The 18,964-nt window shown below is 35.9% G+C and overlaps 1 protein-coding gene and 1 pseudogene across 2 annotated transcripts; both read left to right on the top strand.

The window, feature by feature from the left end:
- Positions 1 to 4,166: 4,166 nt before the first annotated feature.
- On the top strand, positions 4,167 to 5,924 carry LOC127652620 (homeobox protein Hox-B10a-like; annotated as a pseudogene).
- A 1,013-nt stretch (positions 5,925 to 6,937) lies between these two features.
- On the top strand, positions 6,938 to 17,919 carry LOC127652612 (homeobox protein Hox-B9a). 2 transcript variants are annotated; one of them, XM_052138855.1, is made up of 4 exons: positions 6,938 to 7,151; positions 8,476 to 8,630; positions 10,281 to 12,909; positions 15,237 to 17,919. In XM_052138855.1, the coding sequence occupies exons 3-4, from the start codon at positions 12,396 to 12,398 to the stop codon at positions 15,470 to 15,472; spliced, it is 750 nt and encodes a 249-aa protein (XP_051994815.1). In that variant the 5' UTR covers positions 6,938 to 7,151; positions 8,476 to 8,630; positions 10,281 to 12,395; the 3' UTR covers positions 15,473 to 17,919. The 2 variants fall into 2 exon arrangements, with proteins under 2 accessions (XP_051994815.1, XP_051994816.1); XM_052138856.1 differs by lacking the exon at positions 8,476 to 8,630 and having other exon boundaries at positions 12,076 to 12,909.
- The last annotated feature ends 1,045 nt before the right edge of the window (positions 17,920 to 18,964 follow it).

The following is an 18,964-nucleotide window of genomic DNA, read 5'->3' on the forward strand; positions in this document are numbered from 1 at the left end:
CATTTATTTATCTTCAAAAGTGAGACATTATTTTAAACAATTATTGTTTTCAACCTTATATTACATAAGGTTCTGCAACGAATAAGTAAGTTGAAACAGTTGCATGTGTTGACTACATCCAAGGACCCATCTACACATACGTGGTTTACAAGTTTACGTGTATTGCTTGAAACATATAAACATTTATGGATTTACCATTCCTAGCCATACAAAAACAGTTTCTAAAAGTATAAATGTCACAAGCATAGAAAATTAGTGTCAGCATGACCAATAATTGCAACTTTTAAAAGAATTGCAAAGTGCACGCACATTCAAAAACTAAATTTAGCATGTATTTTTGTACATTTGATCAGTGTTCATTATAACATAAGGAGAAATCATTTCTGGAAGATTTTGAGACATGACATTTAAAACAGACTTTAAGACATTACAGCATAGTTGTTTTGTTGGTAAAGCTGCTTTGAAACTATGTGTATTGTGAAAAGCTACAAATAAATATTACTTGGCATGACTATTTAATCTTATAAACCTTGTGTGGTCATCTAGAATCAGCCCCTCATGTCCAAATCTGGGTGCCAAACATAATTGTGGTAAGTGCAAAACTTGTCATGTTTTTGACAAGGATAAAAAGACATAGTCAAGCATGTTATGTCAATTAGTTTAAGTTAACCTCGAGCATTGCATAGCACTTTAAGACAGAAAATATCTGTGGGATTGATCTGAAGAATCGTTACACTTCCACTCAAGGTTAAGGTAAGTGAAAGGGTTTAGATTAGGGACTCCAAATCTGTAACGGTGATATGGAATACACGACCATTTTTGGAGCAATGCCTGCAGCTATCCCTTCTCCTTTTTCCCCACAACAGAGATGGAGGTTACTCGTGCATTTGTACCCACATGTGTCTTAATGTGTGTTTCCCACAACTCTTTTACCATTCAGAAGCTTAGCAGCAGCTCAGAGTTGTGTGAATGTACATATCACCGTGTCATGACTGTCTCAACTCTGTTTACTTCACATATGACAGCATACAAATGCGTGGGGTTTGTGGTTGATTATTAAGCTTTCATAGTTTTGTTCTCCGTGAACATAATGTTTGACTCTGAGCACCATCTTGTCGGTTCAACGCTGCCTTCTACAGGCGAGATGAAGTAAATCCAACAAAGTAGGCATACGCTTTGGCGTGGTATCGTGAACACATTTTTTTATGAGACTGATTTCCTGATTCCAAAGGTTCAAAATCTTGGCAGATAAAAGGACCAAGATGACACACATATACGTCTTGTAGTGTTTTAACTTGTGTAATTTTGAAATCAATGAACAACGCTTAAGTCACTTTTTTGTATTACAATACTTCCCTGTATAATTATGACAGCAGTGTTATGGGGGAACATCGTAAACGCATAGTGCACATACGAACACCGATTAACTATTTTATTATCTTCTACAGCAGAACCATTTGATTATAATTGGTGTAGTATAAACGCAAGCATTACGCAGGTTCTGTTTTTGCAATACTCTCTTGCATTTGTATAGAACATAGTTGAACTGCTGAAATGTCGGTCTTTAAGACATGTTTTAAATCTTTATTCAGTATTAGACTACACCAAGTCATTTTAAAAACATAAATGACAAAATCTGTTATTTGTGCAATAACAAATGCTCAGTGCCTCAAATGCAAACGTTAAGAAATGAGCAAAGGACTTTTAAAAAATCCCTCAGATTGGCCGTTGGCCTGTCAATGACCCAATGTTAGAAGCTTACTTTTCAGTTATTTTCAATACTGAAGACACCAAAACGCACCTCTGACATTTTCATAGCTAAAAACATGCTGCTCTTATCAGAAATGTAGTCTAATGCATTTGAACGTGTAACGGTTTGCACAACTGGCGTTGAGCCTCGCACAGTTTTAAGTGTGTCTAATCGCCAAGATATTCGCCACAGATCTTTTGGGGATTACATGCAAAAAATGAATGGTGAACAGTTTGTCTCCAGAGTCTGCGCAGATGGTAAGAAATTATGTATCGTGTGTTTCACATTAACAGATTTATCCTTCCTGATATAGCCAATTCATCTGATTCACAAAATAAGGTGAATGACGCTTTGTCTCAGTATTTCCCCTTCAACAGCTGTTTTCGTTTCATCAAATCGTCATACTTCCTCGATTGTTGTTAAAAAAAAATTACAAATATTTTTTGATACATTTAATAGAGGTCGACACACCAAACCTAAACTTAGCGTTAAAAATTGTTGGAAAGCACCAATCTTGCAATTACTTGAATCAATGCAGGCTATATATAAAATTACCCTAAAGGTACGTATATTCTGATGCATGCCTTCGAAGTTCAACATCTGGCTCTTTCAACACAAAAAGCATGTGCAGTTTTTAAATAAATGAATGTTTTTTCCAGAGTTGTGGATCTTTCCCATTCTTTCTATACTTAATGTATATATATATTAAAAAAAAAAAATACATTGATGACATCAGACTAAGATGAAACATATGGAAAGAAATTTAAGATGATTATTCAATCACAGTCTTGAAGTTTTAAAAGAAAGAGTAGAATATGCTCACGCTCACTTCCCTCTCCTCTGTACAGACATATGCTATTTAGAGGCAGCGTGGCAGTAAAACTTTACAGCAAATGGGGAGGCTCAGTTGTCATGGCTACAGTTATAGGCCTACGAGTTTGACCGAAGATCCTCTCACCATTTGGACGGGGCCAGCGATTCAGTTTGTGATAATAAAATTGGAATGTACGAATTTATCCACCTTACTCGTTATGATTTGAAAACGAAATCGTGGAGGAAAAGTGCAGGTTCCCGGGACTTGATTTTCTTAAAAGCGTTAGGCATGACTGTCCGAAAATGTTTAATGGTTTTAGTGCTGCACGCCAGACGAAAAGTAAACAACTGCCTGAGACAGGTGATGTCAACGTCAAACCTCTACTGCAAGTAATGGGTTCGTGGGACATCGAAGGCCAAAGGCCTGGATCCGCCTAAGATATTGGGATTTAAAAAAAAAACAGATTGAGAAAACTAATTGCATTTTTCGATTTAATGTACTTCACTTGGGACTGTATTGTTCACCAGATAACAAAGTAAGTATTATATTATTTAATATATTATTATATATTGCATTATAATTTAAATGTATATGATAAACTAAAATGCACTGAAAATACGAGTTGCACCTATGTTATTTTTTAATGTTTATTTACACCTTTTCTTTGTCAGCTTTTTAAACAACTACTATAATATGTCTATGCTCGCCTAGATTCTTGGGAATAAGTCATAACATGCATAAAAGGCATTCTGAGGGCGATGCAGTATTCAGATTAGCTTCCCTCCAGAAATGGTTGTAGGATGTTTATTTTGTCATATAAGAAGTAAGAATTATTGATTTTTTCCCCTTAAGCAAACAAATAATTTGGTCTCAAAATCCAGCAATTTACTAAGCACGTGATTTGGGCCTGAGGTCCACACGCTTGTATTGATAAAATCAGTGAGAGACCTTAGAACAACAACCAAGGCAGACAAAGTCCTTAGAGGTTATGCAGATTATGATTGCGGTTTAAAGCTATAAAGTTTTTTTTTTTTTTTGCAAATGTAATAATTGACATTCATTTGTATTCACTTCAAACGATTCCTTAAAATTATATTTACAACATACACTTTATTAAAGGAGGATAATTTAAAGTTATTTCACAACGCAAGGTAATATCAACAGAATCTAAATATGATGACAGACTTACAGTCATTAATAAGGCCTAAACTTTCTTTTTTTTTTTTTATTCTAATTGTACATCGGCGATTCCTTTCCCGTATAGTAGATACAATACTGAAACAAGACATGTAGAAAACAAAAAACACATTAATGAGAAAACATTTTACTAAAATCAAACGCTTCCAACAAATGTGCTTATTAAATTATGGCAAAGTCATTTCTCTTTTAATTATTATAGTCAGAAGTATAACACAACGTAATTCTATACGCATGTTGCAGGTATATATCATTTAGATTAACAAGCCTACGCCTGCCACATATATAATAATAATAATAATAATAATAATAATAATAATAATAATAATAATAAAATTAATTAATATTACAATAAATAATATAATATTATAAATAATGTAAATAATTGAAGTTACTATTGGAGTATCTAGTAGCCGAGTAAAATTGTATATATCTTCTCCGACATACAATGTTTACTGATGGCCTTATTACTAAAGTGTGCGAACAAATGTTCCCTCTTTATTATATTAATAATAACAAAAAAATCTATGTGGTTTCCTGTCAATAATAAAACATAACGTCCATACATAAAGTGCAAACATACAAAATTAAATACAAATACACTCATACAAATTGTGCTGTAGTGGCTATATGTAATTTTCTATAGCCTACTTTTAACACAGCAAAAATGCTCTTATTTAAAAAAAATATGTATTAACTTGAACTCTCTGCCAAATGCATCATAGAAACCAGAGTACTCAGCTTTATATTTGAGTAGCATTTAACATGAAAAGTCGGCGACTAGAAAAACTGATAAGGTGTTCGCTTAATGTTTTGCCATGCTTTAATAAGATTTAATTTAGTGGCTCTTTCCCCCTCCATTATTTTCCCATCATCTGATTTGGTTTTGATTAATAACACGATTTATGGAAGCTTAACTAGGATTTAAGCAGTTCTGCAAGGGGAGGAGCTTGCCCGTGAACCCCAAGTGCTATTGAGTTCGAAGCCTATGGAAACGAACGATGATCTTGCTTGTTCAAAAGCCAATTGAAAGGAAACACTTTTGCTTGGCCCAAAATATGCTACAGTAATGTAATTCTCCGAGAGATCCATTTTCACACTCTCTGCGGGGAACTTTTTCGATGGCCAAAGTCTGCGTGGGGCATACGGAGACTCAGGTCTTGACCTGGACTGTCAAGTCCAAAATAGCTGGACCACCTCAGCAGGTTCGGCCGAATTCCAGTCAGTAAACCAGATACAGACTTCCCTGGTCCAAGAAGCCATGGCTCAGTCGCGTCACCATTTTCTCCAAGGAGCTGTGAACTTGGATGGAGCACACTTGAGTTCCTTCCAGTTTCCTCAGGTCACCGCGTGCTCCATCGCTTCAGGTCAAAAAGAGCCTATTATACGCTGGACTCGACAGGACAAGTCAGGCAGCCTCTCAAATTATATGTCCTCAAAATCACGAAAGAGATGGGCTCTCTGAAAGGCACAGATCCAATTAAGGACAACCAGAACTGTCCTTTTACCCCGGACACAAACATTTGTCACTTCACACCGACACGGACGGCAATCCTGACAATCCTCTGCAGTTTTTCCACTCAGACTCGCAACGTTTGCACAGCTTGTCTTTTCCCGCGAATTCCTGCTCAGAATCTGACAATACGAATGTTACCTATTACTTGACTCTCGACAGACGTAAATGCCCAAGTCAGTGGAATGAAAGCAGTCCCAACAGAAACCTGATCACCACACTGAGCATCAGTCAGAAAACAGAGACGACAAAGAGCCAAATAATTTCCAGAAAGACTTAACTACGAGCGATAAAACTCACAAAAGAAGACACACAAGGTGGGTAGACAAGTTTAAAAGAGACAACGGTTGAAAAAAGCAAACTTCTCCAAGACAAGATTCTTTTTTTTCTTACCGAAGGCTATTAAAGGGTGTAGCCACGAAAACACAAAGGGAACCAAGACTGAAAATGAATTTATTGCACGAAATTGCCCTAGAGCCTAGACAGACTAAATTGCACGTCGTTTCTCAGAACATCAAAACAGCGGAAGGCTCCATTGTCATCACTAAGCAGCCGAGTAAGCCAGGTGTGCTTTTGCTTTAAGACATGATTTTACTGGTAAGAAACGAATAAACTCACGTCTAAATGACAGACAAAATGTGGGTACTAATCTGGCAGTTTAGTATACATTGACTGACTGTAAAGTGTCGGTAGTCGCAAAGCTTAGCTGATATATAACGCGGGAGACGAAAGATACCTTTGAAATTTGGGTGTAGACTGATCACAACATTAAAGTATATGCATATGTATATATGTGTGTGTTTCTCTCCCCATTGTTTTTGAGTGTCTTACATTTGTTTTCTGTTATTATCTCCCAAATTGTGTGCAGCATTAATTTATATTAATTTTTTGGTAGGCCAAAAACAAAATATTTTTTAAAATGTAAGATTGAACGTAATATTTGGAATATAAGCATACAAAGTAAATACTTTTAATATATAATATTTTGATATTCACTCATTAAAAAGTAGTTAAGGGCCAATACTTTTTAGGCATTCATCTATTTTTATAAGCCAGTTATTAGCTAAATATAAATAATCTACGTCACTGTGGTTGAAATAATTATTACAATTGAAGTGAATTAAACTTTTGTGTAATTCCTCTTATTCTTCCCCTCATTTGTCCCCTCCTCACCCACCCACCGACACAGACTTTTTTCCACAAACACTCACACACTGCACAGGACTGTCTGTGATGACATTATTTCCTGTCATAAAATGTCGGACACAACCAGGTAATGGCCGCGAGCGTCAACCTCAGTGGTTATTTGCTCACCATGAAGGGCGACTGTAAATTCCTTTTCTCTCTTTCTCTTTTTATCTGAAGACGTGATTTTAGAAAACGCTGCAAGTGGCTGGCTGTCGACGAAAGCAGGGAGAAAGAAGCGATGTCCTTACAGCAAACACCAAATCTTAGAGCTGGAAAAAGATTTCCTCTTCAACATGTACCTGACTCGCGAGCGCCGCCTGGAGATAAACTGGAGCGTAAACCTCACCGACCGCCAGGTTAAAATCTGGTTTCAGAAACGCAGGATGAAACTGAAAAAAAATTCCTAGAGAGCATAGTACAAGGGACCCTGGCAACAATTTCGCTCTCTAGTATGCTCTGTAAGAGTGCAAAAGAAGACCGAACTATGCGCCCACATCATTGCAGCCATCATCAGTTTTAAGTGGAATGAAGCAACTGTATATTATGGATTAAGGAGAACAAAACATTAAGTCTACGATGGTTCACAAAATTGTGCTTTATAAGGCAAATGTAACGGAGATAAATCAACCAGTACCTCGCATGAAGAACAGAATAACGTCATAAGAAGAGACCCTGTTTGGCTATTCAGTGTAAGCTAACCATAACACCAGCCTACGTGCACTTTATTAACTGATGTAGTCTAATTTAAATTCTGGCGACGCTTTTCAAAGACTTACAATTTTGTCATTTTCGATATCCGACCCATATTTTCTCATTATTTGAGGATGATTGTTTACAGGGTATGAGTGTTACAGTGATTGGGGTATATCAGACAGGGCCTATACTTTTATATTTTAAATAACATATAAATAACAGTCTAAAATCCCAAGTAAATAAAATATCTTTCACTTTTCAGAGGAACGAATTTTAAATATGAAATAAGGCAGTAAAGTACATGTACTATTATTTTGAAATGTCGTTTGTTGTCTGGCCTTAATATTGGCGAAGGTTGAACGTACTAACCGACATTCTCTGACTAATTACTGTATTTGAAAAGAAGTGCGTTTTAAATGAAATATTGTTCTACGTGATACTTTAATGTATATTCGGCGCAGAACTTGACGACGTTGGAACTATCAGAACTACAAACCTGTAGTTAATTATAATTACTATAATTATGTCTTATATCTGCAGTATATTTGGCTTTATGCGAAACGTCTTTTTGGAGTATTAAAGGACGTTGTGCGCATATAACGAGGTTTGCATTGGATCAAAAGTCCTAAATACATACAAATACTTGGATGTAGATTTGATTATTGGGTAAGAAATGAGATATTCATTTGGTTATTTAAATGTTATTTGAATGACAAAACAATGCTACTGCGGTGTGGTTCTCTTAACATAGTAATGATAAATTAAACTCTATCAAAAGAAAAGAAGACGCATAGCCATAAATTATTATGATATATATTCGTTTTATTATTAGCCTATATAGAAATAAAAGGAATAACAGATGCACATATACATATATTGTCTCTGTGATCAAACTCGTGCTGCAGTTATTCGTATTTAAAAAATTAAGATGCAGTCAATCATATTTCCACATCTGGATTTTGTATTCTGCGTCCATCTGATTCAAAATAATTGTGTGATACTTCAGTTTAAAGACATTGAAACTATTCCACGTTATATTTGGACCGAAGTAAAAAGAAACATCACTGTTGAGACTCGTGAGAGCTTTCTTAAATACGTGAGCCTGTGTTTGTGAACGTGAACCATACAAAAGTTTGGGAAAGTATGCTAATCTGCCCTGTGATGGATTCCCATGATCATAGATATCGTTATTATGAGTCTAAACGTGCTGTAATGTTATTGGTTTCATTTCAGTGATTTTAAATAGCATGTTGTTTACTTTTTCCACGCTGTTTTAGAGTTTTCCATGCTTACTTGACACAAATCCTCTTTTGTCTGAAGGAGAGGCGAGTATTTTCTTTGGTGAACCGCCATGTTGAGATCGGACAATCCCCAACGTCATTGGTCAGGCATCTTCTTATAACTGGTGCAATAGACTCGCCTTTTATTGCCGGCAGGCTGGAGAGAAGCGGAAATGCTTGTGAACTTAATACACGGTATTTCAATTTATTTTACCAGCAGTTCGTCAAAAATGATTCACTTAATTTCTTCAGATTTTAGCCCTAGTGTCTTCTAATAGGGTTCCTCTCTGAAAGGAAATATCACTGAAACATGAGTGTTCATCCGGTTCAGTACTTTTGGACGCTAGACTACTGGCAGCCGTTCGGGATCTTGCCTTTGAACACGGAGACGGCCAAGCTGGTTTGTGATTTAGGTAGTTTCAAGTTGTTGGGCTGGACGTTGAATATCACAGGAACCTGAAACTGCCTGAATTGCTCCAGTAAAACGCACCATTGTCTGATCGAATTAGACTGAGGATACCATGACGACTTTATTCACAGTATTGATTTGATGATAACCTGTTAAATCAACGATCCTTTACGGACAATATTTATTACTTTAGTCAAGACCATTTTAATTACATTTCTTTTTGACATCCTGCTGCACTTATCTTAACATATTTATTTTCTCACTAAATATCTTCTAGCAAATGTATTTGCTTTATTTCAGTTCACCGATATGTTTTTAATGAACGGTTTGCCACAAGCAGTAGGCTACTTACTAATATCTGCCCATACGCTACATTGCATTTATTCGACAGCTTTACCTGTCACACTGGCCTATTTTTACCAGCGGGGAAATTCCAATATAATATCAATGCCTCAGTTATATGTTAGAGTATTTTACGTCTTGACCATTTAATGTTAATAGAAATATAATAACCTGTATGCTAATGCTAATATGCTAAGTTCTTCAGTAAACCAATGCTGATGCGAGTATTTTCATATTTAATATTTTAATTAAGGCTTTAACATTTCACACCTCACTCTAATCTGCATTGTGACGTTTTTAACATATCGTTAACGATACAAACATATTTTTCATCTACCTCTTCAATAGAGAGGGCCGAATAATGTTTCTAATTTAATACTTACAAAATGCATTAATAAATAAAATAATAATAAAAACGAACTTCCTTTTATACTTGCAACACTTCACATTTAGGAACGGTAACGTTCAGAATTTCTTTTCAAACATAAACAAAATCACAGATTGATCATTTGAGAAAGAATCCATCGTTCTCGAGCGTGTTGTGTAAAAAATTCACAATTAATGACTATAATTTTCTATAATATAGACATGTTCATATAAGAAGTGAAAATAAAACAGAAAGGTCAAAATGAATATTCCTTGTAGACTAACTTATAAGTGCAACGTTTTAACACGACCGACTTGGGCCTTTTCGCGGCTTTTTGATGTGCAATACTTAAGGAATATGCATTTGATGTTGATTTGAATAATATTCTGTGTGGTAAAATATGACCCTGTTATCTGATAACTACAGTCATCTTATTAATGCCAGTCAATACAATCTTAGCTACAAGCGAATACTGGCTGGTCTGATGCTGTGTAGTATTACAGTAAGACGTTTTATCTTTGAGAATATTTATGTATGATTTATGAGTCCAACTCAACTCGAAATATGTTTGACCCAAGAAGCTATGCAGTAAAAGGGGAAAATATGTAGTTTGATCTTCCGGTTCACTCCTCTACATTCATTTTATGAATAAAAAATATTATGCATGCCCATTCGGACAGTTATGCAACAGTGTACATTTTAAGACATTGTAAACTTTGCCTTACAGGAGATTTGACAGCTACTTAGTGGAGTAGGTATATGATAATCTCCTTTTTGCTGATGTGTTGAGAAGCTGAAGAAATTCCAGGAAAAAATGGTAAATACAGCCAGGGTTTGGACAAGGAGGGTATTGAGCCATGGTCAGAAGTGGACAAGTCTGGTGTTTGCCAAATATGAGGGACAACCGTTTAAATATGCTGAGATATATTTTAGTGACTGGCCCTAAAATAATCAGAGCGAATTGATGTTTTACTTTAATCTGGAATAGATGTAAAATAGATGAAACATGTCTTTGTTTAGGTCACAGGTGTGGTCACAGATGCCAAACAACACTCACAACAGAATGAGTGAAACTGCTTTTTTAAAGGCAATATTCGCACTGTTTTAAAAATATTTTCACCAGGCCTAACGCTTGATAGTATGTGGCATATATAATTCTTCATATGCCCATGCTATGTGATAAAACATGTCTCATCACAATGTAGCGTTCAATACACACACACACACACACACACACACACACACACATACACATATATATATATATATATATATATATATATATATATATATGTATAAATTGTAAGTAACTTTATGTGATGTGTTAACTTTGTGTTTTAATTCAGTGTATTGTTAAATTCACTTTAAAACTGTGATGGTTGAATCAACCGTAGCCTTGTCCTGATGTAATTTGTATTTTTGTGGTTCTTTTGAGCTATCTCCTTCTAGAGTACAACTTATTGCACAAATGGATCTCATTATGCAACTATAGCTCTGTTTATGCATGGTTATGGGTGTGGTTCGACAAAAAATAAATAAATAAATGCAATGCAGTATTTCTAAAGTCATCAAGAAATAAGATGGTAACAAGAACACTGTTGCTTGAGGAATGGGGAAATAAATATTTTCTTTGTTTTTATATCATGGACAAACAGTAGCTCTCTGTAATGGATTTGAAAATAATATATATATATATATACATTGTTATTGGTTCTGTTGCTGAGGCACAACGGCACAATAACCCTGATTCAATATCAAATTCGGTAGGAGTAAAATATTTTTCAAGGATGGCCAAGATGGACTGCGAATGCTAAACCCATCGCATTATATTGGTGGGCTATGTTGATTTTTCCAATCATAATTAAAAATGTCTACTGCAAATAGCTGCACGCAGAATTGACTATTGTGTATTTTAATAAAGCAATAGAGTAAAAAAGAACATAATTGTTTATTGTGTGTGTGTGTGTGTGTGTGTGAGAGAGTGTGTGTGTGTGTGTGTGTGTGCGTGTGTGTGTGTGTGTATGTTTGTGAGTGTGAAGTAAGCGCCTGGGTGGAATATTACAGCGGAGCCATTCACGGTCCTCGCCACAAGCAGTATATCAAGCCAATAAAAATCAAAGCTCCCTGATGTAGTATTTTATTATAGTATTAAAGAACCAAAAAAGTTCAAGTAGTTTCTTCCATAAATACAAGGGGATTGTCGCACGGTGGTGTTTAAAACCCTCGTTAAGAAAAAATTACTGTTCATTTTCCAATAAAGCTGTTCATTATCTCAACGTACTCCTACTAAGAAGGAAGACGCTTGCCTACATGGAGGTTTAGAAGTTAAAGCACGTGGGAGTATAAAATAATTTAGAAAAAATTTGATAATAGTAAGATAAGATGGTTTGGGCAACTTTACAAGCGCACACAAGCACAGATTTTTTTTCTCATTTATTTGTAGCCCATTGCCCCGCATATGCATTTTAATACTTGTCAAAACGTTTCATAATTTAAGTTGACATTTTCCCGATTGCTTGTAGGTATATGAAGATATATGGACACACTCCCATTTTGCATTTTGCATAAACAAGACAATTTATTTAGAGGGGATATAGAGAAAGCGCAAGAGGAGGAGAGCTCCGTACAGTCTCTTGGCGGATTGATTTACACCCCATTGACGCTTTATCAGGCTCGCGAAAAAAGTCTGACCAATCACTTTACTCGGAGCGCACACCATAGAAGCCCGGCTCTACTTTGTTGGCGAGCGAGTAGAGAGGAGTACCGTAAAGAGGGGAGTAAAACCCATTTCTATGGTACATGTTTTCCCTTCAATGAACAGTACGTTATATAATGTCCGAGAATGTCCATTTCTGGAACTCTAAGCAACTACTATGTCGATTCTATCATAAGTCATGAAGGAGAAGATCCAAACACGTCTCGCTTCTCCAATGTACAGTACTCCAGCGCTAGACAGCCGGGACCAGGCGAGCATCCCGAGTTTCCCTCTTGTAGCTTCCAACCCAAGCCTGCTGTGTTTAGTTCTTCATGGAGCCCATTCAGTTCCCACGCGTCCAATGGCTTGCCGGCGGTGTACCATCCCTACATATCCACACAGCCCGTGCCTTCGACGGATACCCGATACCTCCGCACATGGCTCGACTGTGCCCCGAGAGCAGAGCCACTGCCTGGGCAAGGACATGTCAAGATGGAGCCGCTACTGGGACATCTCGGAGAACCACCGAAACTTGGTGGTCAGCATGAGTACATATTGGAATCCTCTACAGCACGGGAGATGAATTCTGGTAACAGCGCCGGAATCGAAGACAATAAGGACACATGCGAAGGTAGCGAAGACAAAGAGGGACCGGATCAAAGTAAGTTATAAAACTAGGAAGTGAACACTGTAAAGCTTTTAATGCTGTCATAAAACTTAAACAAAGCAATGGATAACCACAGACACCTCTCGAAGCCAAGTATGTTCATGTTGCACTCCGATTTTTTTTCGCAAACATGTAGGTTTTTCTTTGTGTTGTCATCAAATTACATTTTTTTATTTTATAAATTGTCAGTGCTTGTGACCTTGCAGCCGTGTTCTTGTTGCGAACTGTTTTGCTTTGCTCTGTTTTCGAATCATGCAGATTTTTTTTTACACTTTGTGGAATAGGCTAACCCTTCAGTCTTACTTCTTTATTTAATTTTGAGTTTAAATAACTTTTGGTTAATTCTCATTTTTCTCTTCTCTCTATGTCAAAGCGTCGTTATGTGTGCGTCAGTGGACTTTATTCCACCCGCCAGTTTTAGGTAGGCATTATTATAGCTTTTTTTAACCCAATAACTCCCCAAAATGTAATTTAATTATACCTTTGTGTAAAATAATCTTCTAATCTTTAACACGAGTTTTCTTGGCTATGTGTTTAAAAGTTTAATTGGTTTTCAGATAATAATTTTTTTATACACAAACATTTCTTTAATAATTAGTTTTTAATAATTGTTCTATGAAATCTAACTATGCGGAAATAAATATATGTTCTAATAGCATAATATGACCGCTAAGGCCGGGTATGACTTGAACTACTACTTAGTTATGCCTAGGTATATTAAAAAAATATATACATGGATGGTTGGGAGTTTGCTTTTTGAGCTTGAGCTCTCTCAGCACTAATGCACTGCCACGAGAGAGTAGGTTTGAATTGTTGCATTTAATATCTATCACAATATATACCTATATAATCATTTTAGTTCACAACCAAGTACGAGGTACGAGGCATGGATTATTCACTCGATTAACGCTATGTAAAACAATGGAATAGTCCACAACAGAAATCCACAATTCACTATACTCGGGCGGCATTCCAGAATTTACTGTAGGCAAAGGCATGTCCCGCTTTGTGCTCATTGCTGCCTATGAGAAGTAACAGCCCCTGAGTTTATTAAGTTATCATAGGAGCCAACATCCCCATTATTCTTATGTGAGCTCCTTGGGACATATAAACATTCCTAATGTGAGACGCACGTTTTAGGAAATATTTATTTCATATTACCAGGCTAAACGCCCATACATAAAATGATAAACATTGAGTAATTTGGGCGTTTTGAACCATTTTCTTTATGGAAGCACACGTCATTTAGTTATTTTCATCATACAGCCTAATCCTCTTAGTTGTTACTGATCATGTGTCTGACCCGTCTCACAATGTATGGATACCTCTCAGAAGTGTCCGAGGCCTATAGTTGATATGAATGATATTGCGTGCCACTCATCTTGATTAAAATATAATTGCGTCATAATATTTGGGGTATCTTAGACGGTTGATTTGCAACAAAGGTACATATTTGGGGCATGAAGCGATATATTATCTACGCATGGAATGTACAATTTTTAAATAATTATAAATATTTTCTATATTTAGAATTATCTTAAAATTAAATTCTTTACTTTCAAACTGTTTGAGCAATTGAGATATTGTACCAAGCTATATGCAAACGTTGAAATCTTAAACACATTATAACTAGCCTCCCTTATCGTCACTGAACTGGCACAGGTATGCAGGTATTCACATGTGCCATTCATTTCTTCACTATACACCATGTAGGCCTATATCGAAAATTAAACTTCTCAATGTGCATAATCCTAAAGACACACAATGAAAATATTTTAGACTCCCATCTGCATTCCCGACCAAACCACTGAGGGAGAAGACGCCTAGTTAGAGATGTTCTTCCTCCATAATTCACCCCACATTTCTCCCTTAAAAGGAGACAATCGTATTTCACATGTGACCACATTTTACATTGCATTGCAATTTGGCAAAACTCTTCTTTCATTTTGAAAATGCAATCTGTTTTTGTTTCTTCCAGTCGTTTCTTATTTCTCTGAAAGAAAGAAATAAGAATCAAACAAATGCTACTACAGCAGCTCATTATTAACTGGAAGGGTCGTGGTACAGCATACGCGTAGAAATGATTATATTACGCATATTAAGATAATGCTTTGAAATAACATTGCTTTCTGTGTATTTTTAGAAATCAATGTGTTGGTATTCAGTTATTTGGAAGTGAGTGCACACGTAGGCCATTTGCTTTCATTTTTGTGGCCTTCGTAAAGGCTGGGACGTGGATTGTGAACATGTGTTTCATGTTAAAATCTGTAATCTGTACTGACGTTATGATCTATATTGCTTGTTTTTTACTTCATTTGCAGACGACCCATCGGCCAACTGGTTGCACGCTCGATCATCCCGGAAAAAACGATGTCCATACACTAAATATCAGACCCTGGAGCTTGAGAAGGAATTTTTGTTCAATATGTACCTCACCCGGGACCGGAGACACGAGGTCGCTCGCCTGCTGAACTTGACAGAGCGACAAGTAAAAATTTGGTTCCAAAACCGAAGGATGAAAATGAAGAAAATGAATAAGGACCAGCCCAAAGAATGATAACGCAGACTCGTGCCTGGTTTTCAAGCCTTTTACAAAGAGCCTGTTAAATCTGGAACTGATGCAAGAGTTTTGAATTAATCAAAAATAACACACACACACACACACACACACACACACACACACACACACACACACACACACACACACACACACACACACACACACACACGCACGCACACACACACACACACGCGCGCGCGCACGCTGGTGCGGCTATTCTTTTGAGGACTCTCCATAGACATCATGATTTTTATACTGTACGAATTATAGATTATATCCCCTAAACCTAACACAACCCCTAAACCTAGCCCTACAAAAAAAATTCTGTCAATAAAAATGTCCTCATAAACCAAGTTTGTAACCTAAAAAAATCCCCCCCCCCCCACACACACACACATGTTTGCTTCACTATATAAGTGAGGGCATCTCATATAGACTTCCACTGATTTAAAAGTAGACTAATTATATTTTCTATCCCCCTAACCCTAATCCGAAACCTAAACCTAAACCTACACATAAGTAGATTGAAAGCTAAACATGATTTGGCCGATTTATGAGTCTTTACTATAGTGAGGATCACCTAAAATGTCATCACTAGTGGGTTTTCAACAAGATTCTCTGTATTCGTGAGTGCATTTTAATTGAAACGTGTACACACACACACACACACACACACACACACACACACACACACACACACACACACACACACACACACCACTTTACGTATGAACTGACAGCATTAAACAGACTGTAATGAAGAGGTGAGATGACGCAGAGAATGGCGAAAACTTCTTGCTATATATATACATTGAAAGCTACTTTTATGACATTTTATGACTTGTGTGAAAGAAACGAACACTTCATCACGATAAAAACAGGTGATAAGGAACCGGTATCACCAGGTCACGAGCAACTGAACATATTGTGCTTTTTTTCTTTTTCTTTCTGGTCTTACATTCCTTGTTTATCATTTCTATTATAAATGCTGATAGAAAATGTATTTAGCAAAAACATTAGCCTCAGCCATAATACAAGACATCTTTTTTTCTGATCTGTTCAAACATTCAAGTGGAATCTTACCGACCAGAGCACTGTTTACAAAATGATGATGATGATGATGATTATTATTATTATTATTAAGAGAGAAGTGAATCAATCTTTCTCTTTTGGTTTTCAAAGAAGATTTTAGGTTTCTTTTGACATTTGTTTGTGCCTAAAGACCTATGTATCTGCACATTTAATGTAGCCTATACCTTTTTACATCTCTTCGTTGGTTTTTCTTCAGAAAAAGCAACGTCTGCATAAGATATTTCTTTATTTTAATTATAGCCTGGGGATTCTTTCGTTTTGTTTACAATAATGAATTATTTAAACGCAGAACTACGTTCATGGCAAATATCTCAAAATAGTGCTTGTTTAAAATATGGCTTAAACAATGGTTCCTCTGATTAATACATAACGGAAAACAACAACCTGTATCAGACTCCAGGTTCGGAGTGAACTATATTTGTAGTGGGAATTCAGCCGTGCTTAAATGTATAACAACCTTTAATAATTCGGCCACTGTAGTGAATTCAGTTGTTTACATACATTTGCGCATGCTTCCTAGTGTAGTTTTCTTATGTGCGTGTTATCGAAAAAGCTAGAATTAATTCAAATCTGTTTTAGGTGTGGTACTAGGATTGTCATTTTAATTTATTGTAAATACATTAATTGCTTTGTTTCTTTTAAATGTAATTTGTTTTATATGTTGTAAAATATATATATATTTTTACATTTCATATACTTGAAAGAGGAATAGAAGTAATCTTTAGCATTTAAATGTTGTTTTCACGTTCTATATATGTCCAGAATTCGTTACGTTTTTTGTATTGTCAGTGATGAGTTTTGTATTTCCTCGTTTCCTTATAGATTTTTTTTGTTAAGAGATATTTTAACACTTTGTGGTTTGACTTTAATTTGAATGCCAGCGTGGATATCTTAAAATCTTCATCTTTGACAAATCTCTACTCTCTCTCTCTTTCTCTCTCTCTCTCTCTCTCTCTAATGTCACACACACACACATGCACACACACATGTTGGTCTACCTATCATTATGAGGACTTTCAATAGACATAATGATTTTTATACTGTACAAACTATACATTCTATCCCCTAAACCTAGCACAACCCCTTAACCTAACCCTCAATATTTAAACATGCCCCCCCACAGAGAGAGAGAGAGAGAGAGAGAGAGAGAGAAAGAAAGAGATAGTCTTTTTCTAACATGACATTTTTGTCTTTTTGTGGCCTCTGTACATTTCATGTAAGTCAAAGAAAAAAAATTTAAATAGTTTTTGAACACTACTGCTTCATTTCATTTTATGTTTCTGTTTTGTTGTTGTTAATCTGTGCTATTGCACGGCTGATGCTGGACTCTGGAAATTAAAAGTTTACATAGATTATGCCTTCAGGTCTCGTCATTTATACGGACACAATTAATATGCAGGTTTGTAAAGGATACAATAATACAAAATAAATAAACTGCTACCACAATCTTTCGAAATTAGATCACAGCCCGTTTTATCACTGCCAAAAAAATTAAAAATAAAAATTCTATTGAAATCTAAATGTCATTCTGTTAAATGCACCTGGCTCAGAATGGTATGTGTATCTCTATGTGTATGTGTTAATTCTATATTAGAAAGATCCATGGACACTCGTGGTTTCTATTGAAATTAAGATCATTACTGCATTGTCTTGGAAATGTTCTGGTTTTCTTATTTGTGTTCAAGTTCGGTGGTTTAAAGGTATGACAAAAATGTTGACATAAAGCTTAATTAGCATCCTCATCAATAGTTGCCCTTAATGTTTCTGTTGTAATCTTCATCTCGTCCTCTTAAGGCATTTGTTGCGTTGTGCTGGAGTAAACGACACACGGCAGTACTCTAGTTCCATGTTTATTACATCTTATAAGATGCATATGATGTAAATATTTTATCGTGTGCTCGAGTATTCATCTTCAATCAGAATAAATGAACGTGCAGATCATATGTGGACAAAAGCATTACTGGAATAACCATGGCTCGTATTTTCTTTTTCTCGCTGCTTAACGCATTATTTTATTACCCGTTATATTTTTGTTATAATCTGCTATACCGCATTCTCCAAATTACCAAGAAGGTTATTTTGCCGACAGAGGGCATTCATAATAAATTATGTAAACTAAAAGTGTTAAGAGAGGTCTGCGTTTCAGTCTGCGGGTTCAGGTTTTAGACTATCAAAGAAGATTTAAAACCCGAGGCCTACTGTTAGCACATAACATCCTCAATAACTCTTGCAGACTAATAACTATGAAAACTGTCAAGAGCAATGTGATGGCAGGCTAAATATAGTCATATCGCGATTTGCGTACACCTTTCAATCCATCAATATCTTCAATTATTTTGTTGTAAAATAATCTTCATTAATAAACTCATAAAGGTAATTAAAATTATTTTGCCGTGA

This window comes from Xyrauchen texanus, chromosome 12 (genome assembly GCF_025860055.1).
Source record: "Xyrauchen texanus isolate HMW12.3.18 chromosome 12, RBS_HiC_50CHRs, whole genome shotgun sequence".
Classification (NCBI taxonomy): Eukaryota; Metazoa; Chordata; class Actinopteri; order Cypriniformes; family Catostomidae; genus Xyrauchen; species Xyrauchen texanus.